Genomic DNA, 20,342 nt, shown 5'->3' with positions numbered 1-20,342 from the left:
TCCTTGTGTTCTTTGCTCCTCTTTACAACTCAGTGTAGACACTACAAAGTACCTGTATGGAAACATCCCTTTACATTAAATGTAGCCTCTCCCATGTGCCTGTGAGTGTGCACAGAATAAGCAGCTGTGATGTATACATGTAATGGAGTGAGCTGTTTACATACCTGTGCTTTATAGTCAGTGTGTGGATATAACCTGTTGAACATGCAGATGCTCCCACCCCCAGCAGTTTTATAATAGTCACCTTTGTTTGTGGAAACCACACTTCCTCACTGGGTCTGACTTACATGGAGTTAATGTTTGTACAACTAAAGAAAAACCTCCATCCTCTGCAGTGGTCTCTGAAGGCTTCCTTCCAGATGTCCTAATGCTTCTTCCCAAGGCATCTGACCATTTCTACTATATAACCTGCCCATTGCCCACCCCCAGTGCCCCACACTGACCCCGCTGGCATCTCCTTCCAGTTCCTGTCAGGAGTGGACGCTTGGTGCAAGATGTGCAGTGAAGGTGGCCTGCCATCCGAGATGCAGGACCTGGAACTGGCGATCCACCACCACCAGTCTTTGTATGAGCAGGTGACTCAGGCCTACACAGAGGTGAGAAGCAAGGATCTTGAGTGTGTATGTATACGGGTGGGTGGTGAGAGCACCGGCCTGTATGTGGAATACCCTAGGTGGGACTAATATGAAAGGAGGCCATTTTTCTCTCCTTGGAGACTCTTTAAGATCTTTGATGTATGACTGATGATGTCTCTAGCCAGGAAGCATAAAAAATGGGAGCATCAGCCAGCACCACCTTGGTGTATGTGTGCGTGCACACACACCCGCACACAGCACTGAGGGTGAGTGTTGGGGAACCCAGGAGCATGGTATATTCAGGAAAGAGGGGGATATCACCACTTTCAGGAGAAAAAAAGGGGGTTGTCTAGAAGGAGAGCAAAAGAAGGATCAATATGGAAGAAAGAAAATGGCAAGGAAATTAAGAAGACAGGAGAAAGAAATGATGAAGATAGAATTGGTAGCCAGTCCTATGTGCTGGGCACCCTGCGTGTGTTAACTCATTAATCCTCACCACAACCCTGAGGTGTATGGCATCACTCTCCCTATGAGTTCCTCAGACCAGGAAACCGAGGCCCAAAGATATTAGATAACTTGTCTCTGGTCACACCTCTAGCAGTTTGGAGCCAGGTAGAGAAAGGGGAAGCAGAAAGAGGGGGAGAGGTTTATGGTGTCGACATATATTCAGCTTCATTTCTGAAGAGCTCTGCTGCCTGACCTGTCAGTGAGTTAGTCAAAATACCTACCCAGTACTATGTGCCAGGCACCGTTCCAGGGTTGGGGAGACACGCAGAGTTCCTGCCCTCATGAAGCTAAAATTCATGGCGGGGAGAGACTGATTCAAGAGTTTCACAGACACCTGCATGCTGTCCCTGCAACTCCTCTCCCCTGGATTCCAGGGTGCTCTGACCTCCCCTGGGCTGTGAGCTGGGCACCACGGCAGCTCTGGCTAGCACATTCCTTGGTTGTCATGGGTCTCTGTGTCCTGTCTGCCACTTCGCTACGTGACGTGACCCTCTTCCCTTCCTGCAGGTCAGCCAGGATGGCAAAGCCCTGCTGGATGTGCTGCAGCGCCCCCTGAGTCCTGGGAACTCTGAGTCCCTCACGGCCACAGCCAACTACTCCAAGGCAGTGCACCAGGTGCTGGACGTGGTGCATGAGGTGCTGCACCACCAGAGGCGACTCGAGAGCATCTGGCAGCACCGCAAAGTGCGGCTCCACCAGCGGCTGCAGCTCTGTGTCTTCCAGCAGGATGTCCAGCAGGTAACAGGCCCCTGTACCCGGCATCCACCCCAGGCAGGCAGACAGCTGGGTCCCTGACCTGGGTGATCAGGCCTGGGATCACCTGATTTGTGAAGAGAAAAAGGCAATTCAGCCGCCAGCTGCATCCTCCCCTCAAATAAAACTACCTGGACTTGTTCATTGCATGCTTCTTACCTAAACAGCTTTGTAGACTGGGTCTTCCCACCCTGCAGTTTTGAGAAGGAGACAGCCTGAGGAACAGCAATTCCATTCAGTCATATGACATAGTTTTCTTTGGGGAGTTTGACCTCACTCAGGCATGAGCTTTCTGGACAATTCAATAGCCCAGGGGTGATCTGAGTACTGTCAAGGTTGGACCCCACATAAAATGAGTTCACTTCTTTATCAGGGATATAGGCAGCCTGCTGGGGTCAGGGTTTGGGGTGGGATCCAGGGCTTGCAGGGGATTATTTGGCAAGATTAGACTTGGGAAACCAGATTTAAAGCATGGGCTGTTGATGACTGTCTGTCCCATAATGAGAGGTTATTTCTGGCTTAACCTGTCTTTTTGCATTATTATACCAGCCGTGGCTTTTTCCTTCACCACAAATAACAAAGATATGGTCATGTTTCTGACTTTAAAAGGACAGCTTTGCCACAAATGCCCTTTTGGATGAAATTGCCCATTCTCCCCTCATACTTTCTCTGTCTCCCTGGGGACTCAGAGCTTTGCTCTGAGCACTGATATATTGGGGAGGGCTGGTTTGGAGCTGAGGACAGGATGGAGGCTCAGCATCATCTCCCTGCTGGTTCAGTGTGAGCAGCAGGGGTAGGGGCAGGGGTGTTATTAGAGTTTTATGTAACCACCACATAATTTCAAGATTATAGGTAAAAAATGATGTTTCATTCTTGTTCCATACCATCTGTGGTATTACAAAGTGTAATCCAAAAGTGTATCAAAATCTGCAGGGTGGGGCAAGCGTAGGTTTCCAGTTGTGAGTATGCAAAGCACAGAGTTTACTCTTATGTTATTATTTACTGTGTTATCTTCCATACGAACAACTATAAACCTACTTTTGCTCCACCCTGTACATGGAAAATTGAGAGCCAATGGGACATGTCTCCAGAGTGATGATTCCTTTCACCACTGTTGTTGGGAGGGCCCTGGTGGTGGGTGCCCTGAGATAGAAGCAGGGTGGAGGGAGAGCAGGGCATCCTAGCACTGTCTAGGACCCCATCTGGGCACAGGGTCGCTATGCAGTAAACAGGCCTTCAGGAGTATCTCCCATTCTTGGGCTGCCCTAACTTCCTTGCAGCCCTGTGCCCCTCCCCAATTGGGCCAGTGATTGAGTCATTAGAGGCAATGCCTCAGCCTCAGGAGAGATGGCACTACTAATGTGCTGGCCCAGCTCTGAAACCCCGTTGAGGGGTGCTGCTAGGAATGGAGAAGCAAGTGAATCAGTTGCCTGCTCCTGCCATCTGGAGCTGTCCGGAGACATACATCAGCCCTGAGCACAGGAGAGCATGGAGTCTGTCTGTGGTTGAGACAGGGCGGTGCCAGCCTCCAAAGGCACACAAAGGGGGAGTTACTAGTTCAGTGAACTGTGAGTGACGCACAGAGATCATCACGTCTATAGATTGTGCCGCTTTCTTGATGTGCTCTTTGCCTTCCTTCTCTTCTCATGGCTGTTGTACTAGGATGGATGCGGGAAAGGGGCAGAGGGGCTTCAAGGAGGGAGGGCAAAAGGCCTCCCTGTCAGGAGGGCGGCATTGAGACCTGGACTATCTGGGAATTGTTAGACTTTCCTGTGGCCCCTGTAGTCACTGTGGCATCTGCACTAAAGCTACGCCTGTGGCTGTTCTACATCGTGCTCTTAAAAATGAGAGCATTTCTGGAAGTGAACCCCCATTAATACATCCGTACTATACAAATCATATTGCTGGCACTGAGGAAGAGCAAACAGATTATGAGGTAGATGTGATAGGAGTTTGGCTTTTCCATGAGAACTGAATCCCCCAGTTCGTTTGGTTGTCCTTTTCAAGTTATGTGAATATCACTTCTGGGAACATCACTTCATTCACCCATTGTCCTACCCACTCTCTCACTCATCATGTAGCTGACACTGAGACAGATGGACAAAGAAAATGCGAAAAACAAGAGCTACCAAACCTGGTGGTGATCTCAAATGCTTACCTGACACCCAGATAACCATTAGTGCCCGACAGGTATCTGAGCTGGGGTTTCAGAAGGGTGCTAGACATAATGTAGTAATGGTTGGAATGAAAGACTCCTGACTCCCAGAAATTTTATATATTTATCATTTTTATATGTTTTATATATTATATAAATTTTTGTATATTTTATATACTTACATAAATCTTATACAGTTATCAATTTTGCATGTTTCATGTCTCTTATTCCAGTGTTTTCTTGAGAGTAGAAACCATGGTTTCTTCCTCTCTGTGCCCCTTACAGCTCTTAGCTGTGCCTGGCATGAGGCTGGGGTTCTCTTTACTTTTATTTATGAGCTGCAATTATCATTGGAGGACCCTAGTTTCTGCTTCTGTGAAATGAACATCATTTAACCCTACCTTTGAACATATTTATTTAGTAGTTGCTAGTGGCTGGAGTCTGCCTGCAGGAATTGTGATGTGGAAGTCTTGAGGGTTCCAGATGTTTACAGCCCAGGCAGAGGACACGGAGACATACCCCCAGTGTTCATCAGTCACTCAGCAAGCCTGAGCCTCTGTAGTTGGCCCAGCACTTCACTAGGTTCTGGCAAGATGCCTGGTCAGTTAGAATGGCATAAGACATACACATTTGAAAATGTAAAGGATAGTCTACGAGAGCATGCCAGTCAGTGTGCAGGGCAATAGAGTATTGACGGAACAGTTATAGGCAGAGGTGTGAGAAGTCCGAGTTGGTGTTTTGAAGGAGGGGAGAATTGATTGAACCATATAGTCTGGATCTAATATTCCTGAGGCACATTTGGGGTCCAGAGATGTTTACTTAGCAGCCTAAGTGGGAAGCCTGTGAAAGAGAGTCAGTGGCTGGGGCAATACAGAATCACAGATGATTAGTTATTCAGCAAGCACAGGCTCTGGAGTTTGGAGCCTGGGTTTCAGTCCTGCTCTGACAGATCTTGGCTGTGTGGCCACGGGCAAGTTGCTTTACCTCTGGTGCTTCAGTTTCTTCACCTTTAAGGTAGGGACAATCATAGAACCTAGCTCATCAGATTGAATGATATACAAGTAGAGGGCTTAGCACAGTGCCTGCCTCTCGTGGTAAACCCTCTATTAGTGTAGTCAGTATTGTTGGTCACATCCTCTTTGAGTGGTACTCGGGCGCCCCCTGGTGCTTGTGCCGTTGGGGACCCTCAGCACGATTCTCCTTTTTCTACAGCAGCCACTGTTTGGTGGGTCTGCTGAGTTCCGTTTCATTCAGTGATAATATCTCAGGGCTCTCAAGGACCTGGAAGAGCATCCAGTCTAACCTACTCCACAGTGGAGGAAATTGAGGCCCAGAGATGTGAAGTAATTTGACCATAACCACACAGCCAGGTAATGATAGTGCTGGGACTAGATGCTAGGTCTCCTGGCTCCCAGTCCAGGTGTCCTAGAGAAAAGCCACATGAGAGAGGAGCGAGGGAGACAGAGAAGGAGATCTGGAAGAGAAACAGGGAACACATATGCATCCTTAACATAGAGGGGGAAATGACAGACATACACACAGGGAGGGAGAGGGAGAGACAGAGACAGTGGGGGGAGAGAAAGAAAGGAAGAGAAATTTATAGACAGATCAGAGAAACACACTTACATGGGATGGGAGGAGAAAGAGGAAGAGGAAGGGGAGGGGAGAGACAGAAGGGAAAGAGACAGTGCCTGCCTGATTCCTCACCCCATTGCCATTTCAAGCGGTGGGCGGCCTTGGCTCAAGTAGGAACCATTTGCCCTTTAAGGGCCCAAAACAGAGTAAAAGCAGAGAGATGAAAACTAAAGATAGATGTCGGTGAAAATGAGATTCCATTTAAACATCTGCAGCCAGAATTGGCCTAACGCATCATCTCTGTGGTAGCCCTCCCTTGGGTCCCAACAAGTGTACTCTCAGCTTTCTCTTCCCTATTGGGCTTGGGGACAGTGAAAATAAATCTCTAAGGATCACACTGAACTTGGGCTCATTAAGCTGCAGAAAGGCATGAATAGGACACACCTGCCATAGTACTGCCTGTGAAATAATTTTCAATACCGTTATTTTTCTGGTTTCAAGTGGGATAGTACCAAGCAACAGCTGAAAGAGTGCTCCAGGACAGAGTCACTGATCTCTGCCTTCTGTTTTCCCCTAACTCCTGTAGTTTCCCATGGATGTGAAGGAATACTTTCAAGCCCAGGTAGGCCTGACTCTGTGGGGAGAAGAACAAGGAGTAGCTAGATTCTTGATCTTTCTGGTAGATGCAAAATCTGTTCCATTATTTCCTAGCCAGAGCAACCGTTTTGAGCAGTCTCCGCAGGCCATCTTGTCCTGTTTCCCCTTTTTCTTCTCTTTCCATTTTGTACAAGAATGAGTTATAAAGTGTTTTGGAACACCTGCTGTGTGCCAGGCCCTGTGTTAGGACTTGGAGATGTCTGGCCTGAGAGAAGAGATACACACCTAAGAACCTGTGAGTGGCACACAGCTATCTGGGTTCAGCGCCAAGGAGGCAAAACAACAGTGGTCTGGTGGAGTCGAAGCAGGGAAAGTTCTCTGTGGTTGGGGCTGGATTTGCACTGGTCTTTGTCTGCAAGTGAGGAGATGGGGATGGCGGTCCTGGGAAAGGGCAGACAGCGGAGAGTAAAGTTATAGCCAGGGGACTGGAAGACAACGTCTAACCAGATGCCTGTTCCTGACAGTAAAATTGAGAGGTAAGGCTGGAAGGCTTAGGAGTGGTCTCTGTAGTGTGTGTGGGACAGTGACAAGTTTGAATCTCCAATGCCCCCCTTAAAAATATGTCCTGCCCTGCTAGAGCGGCTCAGTTGGTTGAGCATCACCCCATGCACCGAAGGGTTCCAAGTTTGACTCCTGGTCAGGGCACATGCCGGGGTTGTAGGTTTGATCCCTGATCAGGGAGCTTATGGAAGGCAACCTATCAATGTTTCTCTCTCACATCAATGTTTGTCTCTCTCTCTCCCTCCCTCTCTCTTCTCTCTAAGCATGCCCTTGGGTGAGGATTTAAAATAATAATAATAATATCTTTTGCTTTTAAGCAGTCCAGTCAGGTGAGCTAGTAAGGGCGAGTAATGGCAGAATTTATCTAGCTCAGTGACTTTCCATTTTGAATGAATATATTAATGTTAAAGTCAGTAGTCCTTGTATTACAAATGAATCTCACCTGTTTCTATCAGTTTTTCTGGAGCCTCACATGGAAAATTATAGCTTTTACTATGTCAGCTCTTGCCTGCCTAAGAATGTGTAAAAAGGATTTGAGAGTAATTTTTTTTTAATTCCAGATATCCAATCTTTTACTAACTGTAGTGCCTGTAGCCCCTTAGTCATACTAAAACCAGTTTGGTCATGGTGTAATCCAATCGACAGCTTTGCATAATAAAAGATGAGTGCTTTGGGTTGCACACAGAAGGATCCGTTAGAAAAAAGTGATCAGAATGATGATGGATCTAGCAATTAACTCTTCCTGTGAGAAGGAAGGATTAAAGCATCTAAAAAGGAAAATGCTCAGGGTGTAGTCCCAGATAGATGGGGGGACACACAAGGGGGAGCCATTCGAACTTTGATTGCTGGGTTGGGGACGGGACTCAAACATCAGAGGTGGTTGGATTCCCGTCCTGAGATTTTGTTACTGGGATTAAATGTCTATAAAAGTTATATTGTTCAAAGCTCAGGATTCTTCATCTTTATGAGTAAATATGATTGAGCACTTAATCCCTTCATGTGCCTTTTTAAATTTAATCTTCCAACACTACAAGCCAGGTGATAGTTTGATCCTCATGTTACTGATGAGGAAATTGAAGTTTCGAAAGGATAGGTCAGTTTAGCAGAATAGGAATTCCAGCCCAAGTCCACCTAACCACTAGGTCCATGCTCTGAGCCTCTCTGCTCTGCCCTGGGCACTATGCTAGGTGATGGGAATGCAGAGAGGCACAGCCCCTGCCCTTCAGGGGTTTATAATTTAATGCTGGAATGTCATTGCTCAAAGGACCCTGGCAAATTACTTGGTCCCAAAGGATGTATAGCCTCTGACATCTGAGATTCAGCCTCAAATTGCCTGTCCAGTATGACCTACAAGGTCATACTCATAACCCAAATACTCTTTTTCATCTGTTCTGTCATTATAAAATGCCCTCTACAGTTAATTATCTTTACACAAATTTCCCTAAAACAGAAACTACCCATTCTCATTTGCTTTTCACAATCATAATTAGGTTAAGTCCGCATTGCTGACACTTTTCTTTGTAGCATATAGCTCAAATAATACCCATTTTCCATGGTACTATTTAGCAGTATTAAAGTTCTCAATTGAGTTTGTGATGGCGGTAATCCAATCATTCAAATACATTCATGTAGATAACAGATAATTCTTTGGGCAGGGTGAATGCCCAGAAAGAGCTGGGTTAATAAAACGAAGCTGAACTGGGGAGGTAGGCGGGGAGAAAAGAAGGGCCCACTTGTCAGGGTTGCTCTCTGATTGGCGTGGAAGATGAGGAAGCTTTCCTGTCTGCCACCTTGGTGTCCCTGATTTTAGAGGAAGCACACTATTCCTTTCCCCATCACAGGAGGCTGGTACTGAAGGCTCTATTCCAGTTCTCTCCATGCTTTCCTCTAGCTAGAATTGGCAGGGTGGAGAGTGAGCTTTAGAGGCTGGCCTCTGACATTCTCAGACCCTCCTGCCTGGGAGTCTCGTGGACTCCTAGTACCCCTCTGCACTCTATACCCCACTCCTTTCCTCTGCCCTGCTTTCTGCCTTCCTCTCTTCCCTTCCCCACCATGGCCTTCACCCTTGGTACTTACTTTGACTTTCTGAATCAAACTCTTTTCTGACTGAAGAGTGCTTCTTCCATGATGAGCACCTTCTGAGGAGCACCTGGGCGCCTCCATCCAGGCAGAGTAGGGAAGCTGGGAGGGCCTGAGAGGCAGTGAGAAGGTGTCCCTTCCCAGCCTGAGGGCTTTCTTGGTCCATGGTAATTTTTTTTTTTTTTTTAATATATCTTTATTGATTTCAGAGAGAGGAAGGGAGAGGGAGAGAGAGAGACAGAAACATCAATGATGAGAGAGTCATTGATCGGCTGCTGCAGCCCGCAACCCAGGCATGTGCCCTGACCGGGAATCGAACCCTGATCGCCTGGATCCTAGGTCGATGCTCAACCGCTAAGCCACGCCCGGCTGGGCGGTCCATGGTAATTTTAAACACCGTTAATGTCCTCAATTCCTATTATGTTGACAAATGACAAGACAGTCACCATCCAGGGTCACTTCCTTTTGATAACCCCTATGCTCAGCATGGTCAACATGTGGTTTCTGGAGCCTTGAATACCAGGCTAAAGAGTAAAAGACTCAAACTGTATGACTAGCTGGAAGCTATTGAAGGAGTTTGAGCAGAAGAAACAGGTGATCAGAGTGAAGATGTGAGGTATGTTGGTGCCATTGGGGGATTAGGTTTGAGTGGGAAGATCCTGGGAGCAACGATTATGGTGTGGTCACAGAGCATGGACTAGGGTGATGAGGCAAGTTTAGATTTGAGAGCATTTATGAAAAAATCACTGGGAATTGTTGTCTATTTTGTTATAGAAAACAAGAGAGGTGTCAAGTATGAATATGGAACTGTATTTTTCAAAGTGTGATCCTTGGACCCCTAGTGTTAAAGTCATCTGGGCAGAGTGGGGTCTTGTTAAAAAGAGATTATCTGGCCCTATTTCCATACTTTCTGATTCAGAATCTGTGGGGAAGGTGGTGTCTGTTTTAAATCACCCCAGGTGATTCTGAAGTTTGAGAACCTCTGACTTAAGAAGCTCTAGCCTTTGTGATGAAAAGTGTGGGGAAATCGTAAACAGGCGTCAGGCACCAGGGTGAGGAGGTTCTCCCAGGGAGGTGCCAAGGACCAGACAAGTTCTAGTCACCGCAGCCTCCGCTGTGTTGGGAAGGGCCAGGTGTGGGGTGGCTGGGCGTGGACGGGCTCAAGGGAGGGAGGCAGCTGAAAGTGTGGGTTTTCCGACCCCTTAGCCATCTTCCACCCAGCATGGCATCTGTCAGGTGCAAGGACCACAGTTCACAGTGAAAAGAGAATCTGTACACCTGCTAATAAATTTCAGCTGAGCCCTCTCAGGAAAAGGATGGCTTTCCCACCATAGCAGGACATTTATTTTGATCATACTTGTTCCAAAGAGGGAACAGAAAATGAATTACTGGTAATTGGGCATTTCGAGTGGCGCCTATCTGCTCTCCGGGTGGCACTGGCAGTATGAGCCTTTCCCCTCTAGCACTGAAGCTCAGTGTGCTGTACGAGGAGACAGGAATAATGACTTGATAGACTGCTGTGGGTGCTCTTATATATCGTGTGAGCCTGAGCCTTTAACAGAACAAAATGTGTCCTAGACACCTGATGGTGTGTAAACTCTCCTCCATTGGCCTCTGAAAAAATGGCTTTCTAAAGAGCGGGAGGCTGGGGGCTGGGAGGGAAGAGCTGAGAGGAAGTTTTTCTGTTTATGTAAAACAACAAAACATCTTGCCTGTTTTACTGTCGATCAAATTATGGCACAGATTCAGTAATCGATTTTAAATAAGATGATTGATCAGAACCAGATGAGGAAATCAGAGAGCTGAGATTCTGATTCCACAATTGTTTGCAAAACATTTCCGTATCCTTTAATGGTTTCTGCCCTTTATTACACAGGAAGTTCTCAAGTCAGACTGGCTGAGTTCATTCACTTATTTATTAGCAAATGTTCTTGGAGAACAGAGCAGTGACCCAAACAAATCCCTGCCCATGTGGAGCTTATGCAGGAGGTAGAGATAAAGCACCACCATAAACAAACATGAAATAGGCCATATAGTGATAGCCAGTGCCGCAGAAGCAGAGAGCTGGCTGAATAAGCCATGGGATGTGTTCAAGAGGAGGTTCTAGGCGCGTGAAATGGGCCCCAGAAAGACCTGAGACTAGAATGAGCCGGGTGTGTTCATGAAAAGGGAGAATGGCTAGGGTGGGTGGTGAACAGAGAGCAGGAAAAAGAGGGTAAGAAGTTTAAAGAAATGGGCTGGGTCCATGTCAAATTAGGCTTTATAAGCTATGGAGAGAATTTGGATTTTCTAAGTGTGGTACAAAACCATTGTAGAGTTTCAATAGGAGGAGTGTCATGATTTTATTTATGTTTAAAGAAATAGGTCTGGCTCCTGTATATATGGGCATGCAAGAGTAAAAGGAGGAAAACCACTTAGAGGGTTCGCGGGATGAGTAAAGAAAGATGTTGGCTTGGACTGGGATGGTTGTGGCAGAAACAGTGGACAGAAAAGAGTTAAAATAAAGACTCTCAGGCTTGCGGTTAAGCAGTCAGATGAATTGTGGTGTCTTTGCTGAGACAGGGAAGACAGGAGGGGAGTAAGGCAGAAGGAAATACAGTGGTACCTTGGTTTCCGAATGTAATCTGCTCCGGAAGACCATTCGAGCTCTGAAACGTTTGAAAACCGAGGGATCCAAAGCCGACAGCTCGGCCTCAGGGTCTTGCCCTCAGCAGACGCCGAGTGGCATGTTCCACTTCCAAGGTGTGTTCGAAAACCGAAGCATTTACTGCTGGGCTTACGGCGTTCATAACCCGAAATGTTCGTCAACGGAGACATTTGAAAACCGAGGTACCACTGTAAAGAGTTCTGTTGTTGATATGTTAAGTGTGAGGTGCCCATTATATGCTACATTGGAGTGGAAGAGTAGGCAGTTGAGTCTCAATCTCAGGAGTGAAATTAGGACTGGAACTGTGCCTGTGGAAATTACCAGCACATAGATAATATTGAAAACCATGGAACCGGATGAGATCGTCCAGGGAGTAAGAGAAGAGAAAGAAGAGGCCCAGAACTGAGCCCTTGGGCATTTCAAAATGTAGAGGCTTGGCAGATGAGGAAGATGAGAACGTAGGACTGCAGTGGGTGTCTTGGAGCCTGGGACAAATTGAAAGTGATCCCACCTGATGGAATGCAGTAGGAAGAACAAGAAGCGTTTCTGTGATATTCCTGATTCTAATCATGGGAAAACACCAGATAAACCCAAACTGAGGGACATTTTATAAAATAATAGCCCTGTAACTGTTACAAGTGTCAAAGGCAGGAAAGGCAGGGGAAGCCTCAGGAACTGTTCTCGATTAAAGGGACAAGTAACCACAACACTTGCTCCTGAACTGTATCCTTTTGCTCTAAAAGTCAGTGTTGGGACATATGGCAAAACTTGAGTGGGATCTGGGTATTAGATTGTAGTATTGCTGCCAGACCACTTGGGTTTGAATCCTGATCCACTATTTGATAGCTGTGTAAGCTCAGGTAAGTTAAGTAACCTCTCTGAGACTCACTTTTTTTGACAAAGAGCAAACCCTCCATAGTCTCTTCTTCCAGGGATGGGAGCTGCTGTACCCTCAATATAATAAAATCATGAAATATTTGAGTTGGAAGGAGATTTTGGGAGAAGGTCTGATCCAGCATCCTCATTTGAGGCAGGGAGGTCCGGAGAGAAGACACACACCCATTGGGGTCCCAACTGGATAGGGCAGAGCTGGGGTGAGACCCCAAGGATGGTGTCTTTAGGTTAGGATGATCATGATGCTGCCACATTTCAGTGGTGCTGTAGGGACCTAAGACACTTTTATATGTAAGTAGAGCTTAGATACTAACTTAAAACTTTGTTTTAAAGGTGATTGTCTCTAAGTGCAAGGTCTCCTGCACTGGGTGGTGCTTGGGTCTCCTCTAAAACTAAGTCTTTCGAGCTAGAAGAATTAAAAAAAAAAATCAGAGTCCTGGAACAGAGGCAGCTAGATCCTTTGACTTTTCTCCCATTAACTGAGCTGCATTCATGGCCACTGTTCAGAAAATAATCAATAGTTCTCTTCAAAAGGACTTTTTCTCTTTCCTTAGCAGCTAGAAAGGACTGTCTCTTCCCCTGAAAAGCATTGTCTTGATTGTATGCTGGTTGAAATAAACACAATTAGATGAGGAAGAAAGGGGGTGATTAGGGAATTATGCATAATGGCTGTTAGATTGGCTCCCAGATCTGGTTTAGGATGTGAGTGTCTCTCTTGGAAAGGGATGTTCTGGGAAAGGAGTAATTTCTAGTTGAAAAGTTGGGGCACAAGAAAGGAGGCAGAGCTTTACAGGTTGTATGCAAGACTGCCCGTCTGCTGCAGTGGCGAGGAGTCCCACGCTTACCTGGGCTACTGTTCCCAGTGACAGGGTGAAGTTCAGACTTCTTGCTGAATAGGGTGGCACAGCTTCTCCCAAGACAGTAAGACAGGAGCCTCAGCCATATTTGCACTTGACAATTCATGGCTGTAAACGTTCATTCAGTATCTCCTGCTTGTATGGTGCTGGCAGGGCTGCTGGGGGCAGGGGCAGGATGAAAGGGTGGGATACAATGTGAGAACACCGTACACCGGCAGGAACTACCCTCCTGCCACGTGGGGCAGTGGAGAGGGTGGAGACGCAGAGAGAACTTAGAATGCAGACTGTGAGAGATGCTGAGATAGAGCTAAGCACAGTAGGAGTGTGGAGCTGGAGACATTCACCCCAGAGCTGTGTGTTGAGGGGATGAGCTTGAGTTGAGTGAGTTCAACATGTCTTAAGCAAAGCACTCTGTGCTGATACCATGCTGTGTCTGGAAATCACAGGAGGTCGGAGTCTAGTGGGAGAGACAGGCCCATTGGCAATAATTGTGGTTTGAACAGAATCAGGAAGAGTGACCCCACCCCACCCTGGGTGGGTTATTAAAGAGAAGAAGCTTTACAGGACTAGTAATTTTGAGATGGTGCTTAAATGATGAGTAAGAAGAAGCCTGGAATGTGGATATAGGGAGAGACAAGATATAGACATTTTAAATAAAGGGACAGCAAAACTCAGGAGGCAAAAAGCAGCTTTGAGGTAATAAGGAGGGGGGTTGAAACTTACTGGAGGTGGGGTTGAAAATGGGGTGGGGCCTGCCATAGAGGACTCTGCATATCTAGTTAAGGGGCCCCTCAAAAACTATATCTCAGTGAAATACCCTCTCAAGAATGCATGGATTAATTTTATTGGAGCCTAAATTTGTGTTCTTCAAATGGATTTGTTGTCCCTAATTTTTTTTTTATTAGGCTCCAGCTATATTAACAATTTATAACTTATTTTTAAACCATAATATATAAAATTATTTCTTTGATACTAAAAGCACATGTTGCCAGAAGCATATTGACAACTATCACGTTCAGAGGCACAACTGTCATTGATCAAAACCAGAGCATGAATATGAAAATTGAAAGAAAACTTAAGAAAAATCTGTCATTTCTGTGTTCTCCCTCGTAACTTGCTTCTGCACCAGTGACCGGTCCCTCCCATGCAGTTATTCAAGCCATGCTCCTGGGGTCAGCCTTCCACCTGCCTCTCTGTCACCCTCATAACCAGTCACCAAATCCCGGCCATTCTTTCCCCTAAATATTAGTCAAACCTCTCTCTCCACAGACACTGCCACTGGCCCTGTCTAAGCCACCATCGTCTCTTGTCAGGATTTCTGCAGTAGCCTCCTGTTTCCCCACCTCTGTTCTTGCCATCCTCTAACTGATTCTCCATAAAGCAGACAGAACCATGACTTTTAACTGTAGATCCCACAATGTCTCCTCCTCATAGCACTTCAGTGGCTCTTAGCATGAACATTGGGAGCTGCCTCAGCACACCAGGCTCAGCACCATTTGGTTCCTGCCTTCTCTGGGCCCATTTCCTCCTTCCTTCTTGCTCAAGCCATGCTGATCTTTCTAATTCCTAACTTAAGTCCTATTCGCTCTCATTTCTTAGCTAAACCTTACTTCAGAGAGGCCTTCCCTGACCCCCATCTAGGAGCACTTGACTGTTGGCACTTCTCACCATTGAATCAATGATAAATTGTTTGATTCTGGGTCTAGTGCTTGTTACTCACATAGCCTGAGTTTCCAGAGTCGGGGTCACACTTGCCTTGTTTAACATCATACCCAGCCTATCCTTGTGCCCAGCTCTAGGACCCAATGAGACTAATAAGTATCTGTTTGAATGTATGAATATTCACATCCCACATGTGCTCCTCTGCTTCCTGAAGAGCCCTCACACACACAAAAAAAGATAAAACCTTCTGTGTTGGAAACACTTAAATACCAACTCCAAGCCATCCATAGGTATAATTAACTACCATTCTGTACTATCCTGATTATAATTGAATATTTTAAAAAATACTCTAGATAGAGAGAATGAAACAGGGGTAGCTAATAAGAGGTACCTTGATAGGTACCTACGCTTTGGTAGGTCCAGGGTTTGGCTAGAAATGCAATTTATTCTTCAAGCAGTGATGTTCAGAGCCTGGGACTGACCAGAAACTGAGGGATGTGAAGACTTCCAGTGCTGCCCCTGAATTTATGGTGTGTAATTAATCACTCGGCTCTGCTAGTATCTGCGCAGAGGCGCATTTCTCTGCTGTCCACTCTGTGGGAAGTTGGATTGTACTCCCAGGGTTGGGGACATGGAATCAGGGTTAAGAGAGTATGTGGTTCTAAATGTGTGTATCAAGCCATGCTGGCTCTAAATGAACCATGTGATACAAAGTAGTCAGAAATCTGCGTTTTAAATAATAACTCATATATTGATTATGTTTATCCTTAGGTACTTTTTTGGTCCCTATATATTACTAAAGTAATTTTGTTCACTTCCTGAATCATTTGTTTTATTGTCTATTAGACTGATTTCCATGCAGTTCCTGAATCCTCATTGAGGTTGTACAGGTTTTCCCCACAGCTTCTAATGGCCGAAGTTGGACTAAATGGAGGCATTGCAACATCACAGAGCAAAGTTATGTTTTAACTAAGTAAAAGCCTCTCAGATTTGAAGTAAATAGATTTTCAAATGGTTAAGGTAGAGCTAATTAAGTAAACTCACTAACTGGAAATTAATCGACATTTTAAAGAAAGCAAAAAAGCACTTAAACAGGAGACAAATTGCTTTTTTAAAAAAAAAAAAAAAAAAAGTATAAAGTTGTGAAATCACCCCCATTTGCAAACTGGTGGATGAAAAGCATTCTTCTTTAACCAATGTGCTTTAGAATAGCCAATTTTATTAAGGCTAGAGATAAAAAATGAAATGTAATAAAATAAAATTCATGAAAACAGTGCTAGACAAGCAGGTCACACTTAACTGCTCAAAACTAAATTAAGAAAGAAATTGTAATCTGAAAATCTGTCATAAATTCCAAAGCCTTCATGAAAGGCTGCAAGACAGCTCTTTTGTGTATAAAAATTATCCCCAAGCTGCAATTCATTCTCAAAAGGGGATTAATAAAAGTTTAGATATGCATAAACATTACAAAACTGCACTATCCGTGGTACATAATATATGGGAAACTTTGTCACTAGAACTATTTATCTTTGACCTCACATGCTGCTGCTCATCCTCCCCTTATAATAGAGAATTGTGGGATCAAATTGTGGCAAGTCAGGTCAATATGCACTCTCTTGATTTGTTGCTGTTGTTGAAATTTCACCATACATAATTCTAAGGAAGCGTGGGCTCTTCTTTCTTCTAAGAAAGGAGCATTTAGAGCTCCTTTCAATACTGCCTTTCAGTGTTTGCAAAAGGTAAAAACGCAATTCATTTACTACTGCAATTTCTTTTTACAGATGTGCCTCCAAAATTAAAAAAAAAAATACATATAATGCCAGAATTGGTTATATAAAATGTTTAAAATCTCTACCTACACTCTGTTTAGATGAAGTCATTTTTTAAAAAAAGCCTTTTTCTTCATTTTAATTGACAATTTAATGGATATTCTGGCTTTGTTAAGTTGTTGTTTGTTAAACCTCATTAATATATTCATGTTCCCAGCCTGTGTGACTCGGTGGTTGAACGTCAACCCATGAACCTGAATGTCACAGTTCGATTCCCAGTCAGGCCACATGCCTGGGTTGCAGGCTCCATCCCCAGTCTGGGGCATGCAGAAAGCAGCTGATGGATGATTCTCTCTCATCATTGATGTTTCCATCTCCTTTTCCCTACCTCTCTCTAAAATCAATAAAAACATATTTAAATACACACACACACACACACACATATATATATGTGTGTGTATATTATACACATATACATATATATATATATTCACATGTATATTTCTCTGAACTTAATACCGTCTTGTTGTGGGCTTTATTGAAGTCACTGAAGGCTTCGAAGGCTTTCCATACTTTTCACAATTGCAGGCATTAATTTATTTCAAAACGTAAGAGGGAGTGAAGTCAAAGACTAGATTCTATAAAGCTAGAATTCCTCTGCCTGCAGTCCATGGAATGATTTTATCTGCTTGCCACAAGACAATCTGTAGAAGAAACAGAGGAATGGATTAAAACATCCTTTTAAACAGGCCTAGTTCATCTACATCATTTTCTCAAAAGTCCTTCTAAGATCTGAGAGGGCTAATAATGCAGCATTAGTCAAATGTTCAGTTAAAGTTAATGTAGTAGGAGTAGAGTGGGCTCAGTTGAGTCTTGGCAGGATTTGTAACAGGGGTGTCTGCACTATTCAGATTGAATTGTGGCCACCTGATTTATTGAGCACCAGCTCCTCAGAGACAGAAAGTGAACTGCTGCTTTACACCCACGTTTTGGTTAGGCCACCTGAGCAAAAGCAAAAGCAAAATGGACTTGGTCCTCCCTGCACTTCAAGGCTTTTACTAAGGGGTGTCCACTGCCCCTGCCCAGTGCCCCTCAAGACAACATATTTTCTCACTTTCGCAGCATCCCCACCCTCATGTCTCTACTGCTCCAGCCACCTCTGTTCTAGCTTCTCTAGACACTGAGAAAAGTATCTTGAGGCCAAATCACTAGGTTTTAAGCCTGGGAGAGCATGGAGTGGTCACTGTTGCCCAAGAGAATCATAGATACTAAAGGCCTTAAGGATGCAAAGACCTTACTTACTTTATTTGGTTGGTTGGTTGGTGTTGATTAGAGGAGAGAGGGCGGTTGTCCTGGTGATCAGCTATCTTGAGTAGCTCCAGTTGGGGACCAACTACTCTGGACTTTATTTCCAAGATTAGGAGCAGAGTCCCAGGAGCAGAGAGGCCCCAAACTGGTTGCCAGGGCTGTGGTCATTTTTTATGGTAGAAAGAGGGCTTAGGAACTGCCCCAGCCTGATAATGCCTCATTTTCTGCCAATCTGTTTGACTTTATGTGGTTGGAATAAAAGTAGTGAGGGGGTTAAACTGGCCTATGTAGCTTGTTTTTAGAAATGGACTAATTAAGGTTGAGAAAACTGAAAAAGTAATGAGGGGATATTCTGGAGATAAAAAAGTATGAGTTGGCCCTGGATGGTGTGGCTGGGCGGTTAGAGTGTCAGTTCATGCACCAAAGGGTCTTGAGTTTGATTCCCGGTCAAGGGCACGCACCTGGGTTGCAGGTTTGACTCCCCCCTCCCCAGCTCCAGTCAGGGTGTGTGCAGGAAGCAACAATTGATGTGTCTCTCTGACACCGATGTTTCTCTCTCTCTCTCGCTCTCCCCTCCTTTCCTTCTAATCTCTCTAAAAATCAATGGAAAAAATATCCTGAGTTGAGAATTTAAAAAAAAAAAAGAGCTGATTTTTAGTTAAGGGTGGGGACTGTTGTATTGCCAGTGGTAGTCCTGAAATCCCCTGAATCCACAGTGATTAAACATTTTCACCTGGACTGCTTGCTGCTTTCTGATTGGGACAGGGACACTAGGACTTCAGCAGTTGCATATGTTGTCACGTGTCATTTCTTCTGCAAAAAGTCATTGTTTCTGTCTTCCTCCTCTGACCAGGTGTTGGACTGGATTGAAAACCATGGTGAGGCCTTTCTCAGCAAACACACAGGGGTTGGGAAATCCCTGCATCGAGCCCGAGCCCTGCAGAAACGACATGATGACTTTGAAGAGGTGGCTCAGGTGAGATATTGTGTATGGTTGTAGGTGTGTATGTTGCACGTGTGTGTGGAGCCGGGTGAGAGAGAACAGGGCTGCGGCTTTGGTGTCTGGTGGGGCATGTTGGTTGATAGCCCATGGCTTCTGGGCTGCCTTCCTGCCTAATGCAAGGAGACCTTTGTGTGCTCTTGGATCCCTAGATGAGTGGTAAATAGGCCCTCAGTTTATGATCTTCAAAGAAAATCAGTCTGCTGGCATGATCTGTAAATGCCTCATCTACAAGGTGGTGATAGCAGGAGGGAATGACATTAGGACCATCAACAGCCCAAAGCCACCCCTATGCTTGTCACTGCAGTCGAGTGGGAGCTAAAAATCAGTGGTGCTCTGCTTACAAAGCTGTGTACCTTTCAGGACCTGGAGGGAGAGGTGGCACCTGTTCACCGAGTCATGTACCAGATAGGCTGAGTGTGCCCAGAGAAAGTGCCTTTGTACCATGGGCACAATATTTAGTCTGTAATTTGCACAGGATTCAGCCTTTTAGCTGAGCCGCATACCTGCCCCAAAAAGGGCCCTGTTTTCTGATTTGCCCTAAGAGGCTGTATGAGAGGCCTTAACCATTTATCTTAATGGTGAAGTGATGTAAGAGGGTTTCTGTTCTGAGCCTCCACCCCCAAAATTTTATTTTAACTCCCTTGTATTTCTCTTTTGGGAGTATTCCAAATGGATCCTGAGAATCTTCATCTTCAAGATGAAATCTGCCGTCCAGTTATGTTGTCAGGTGTGATCAGTTGCAGGGGAAAATAAGACTTTTAAGAGTAAGGGAGGGAAGGGGCAGCTGGGAAGGGAATCAGGATGGGACAGAGGGGCAGGTGCTCTGGAGCAGTGAGGATCACAACTGCATTTCCACGTCACAGCTTAATGAGGGCTGGCTCTGATCCCACTAGGTAGGCGCTTCTCAGCATGGGTGTCATGCTGGGCATTGTGCAAAGCCCCATCCCTCACTCAGGGAGGCCACCAGCCCCAGATAAATATGAGCTGTGGGTGCCAAAGGAGACGGCCAAGAACCAAAGGAATCTTCCAGAGGACAGGAAAGTAGTGGGAGCATACACAGGAGCTGCAAGTGCATGCTGGAAAGTGAGAGTCCTGGCAGGAGCCAGAAGGATTGTGTCAGCAGCAGCCGGAACCTGGTGCATGAGTGTAGCTTAGACCCAACCTATGGAATAAAGCCTCACATGGAATCTTTGTGCACTGTTGGTTGGAATGTAAAATGGTGCAGCCACTGTGGAAAAAAAACCCAAAAAACTAAACATAGAATTACCGTAAGACTCAACAATCCCACTTCTGGATATATATACCCCAAAGGATTCAAAGGTGGCACATGAAAAGGCATTTGTACACGCATGTTCATAGCAGCGTTATTCACAGTAGCCAAAAGGTGGAAGCAACCCTAG

The 20,342-nt window shown here is 45.3% G+C and overlaps 1 protein-coding gene across 16 annotated transcripts in view; it reads left to right on the top strand.

Annotated features, from left to right (window-relative positions):
- The window catches only part of KALRN (kalirin RhoGEF kinase), a gene marked incomplete at its 3' end in the record, with an annotated part of 571,907 nt that overhangs the window by 262,889 nt on the left and 288,676 nt on the right, over positions 1 to 20,342 (top strand). For all 16 annotated transcript variants that reach the window (XM_081139141.1, XM_081139136.1, XM_081139139.1 and 13 more), the window contains exons 8-10: positions 465 to 596; positions 1,590 to 1,820; positions 18,793 to 18,915. In XM_081139141.1, the coding sequence (XP_080995267.1) occupies positions 465 to 596; positions 1,590 to 1,820; positions 18,793 to 18,915 (486 nt within the window). The remainder of the gene's footprint in view (positions 1 to 464; positions 597 to 1,589; positions 1,821 to 18,792; positions 18,916 to 20,342) is intronic.

This window comes from Miniopterus schreibersii (genome assembly GCF_964146895.1).
Source record: "Miniopterus schreibersii genome assembly, chromosome: 5".
In the NCBI taxonomy this organism is placed as follows: domain Eukaryota; kingdom Metazoa; phylum Chordata; class Mammalia; order Chiroptera; family Miniopteridae; genus Miniopterus; species Miniopterus schreibersii.
Note: the sequence above shows the minus strand (reverse complement) of the source record. Positions and strands in the feature narration are given on the sequence as shown.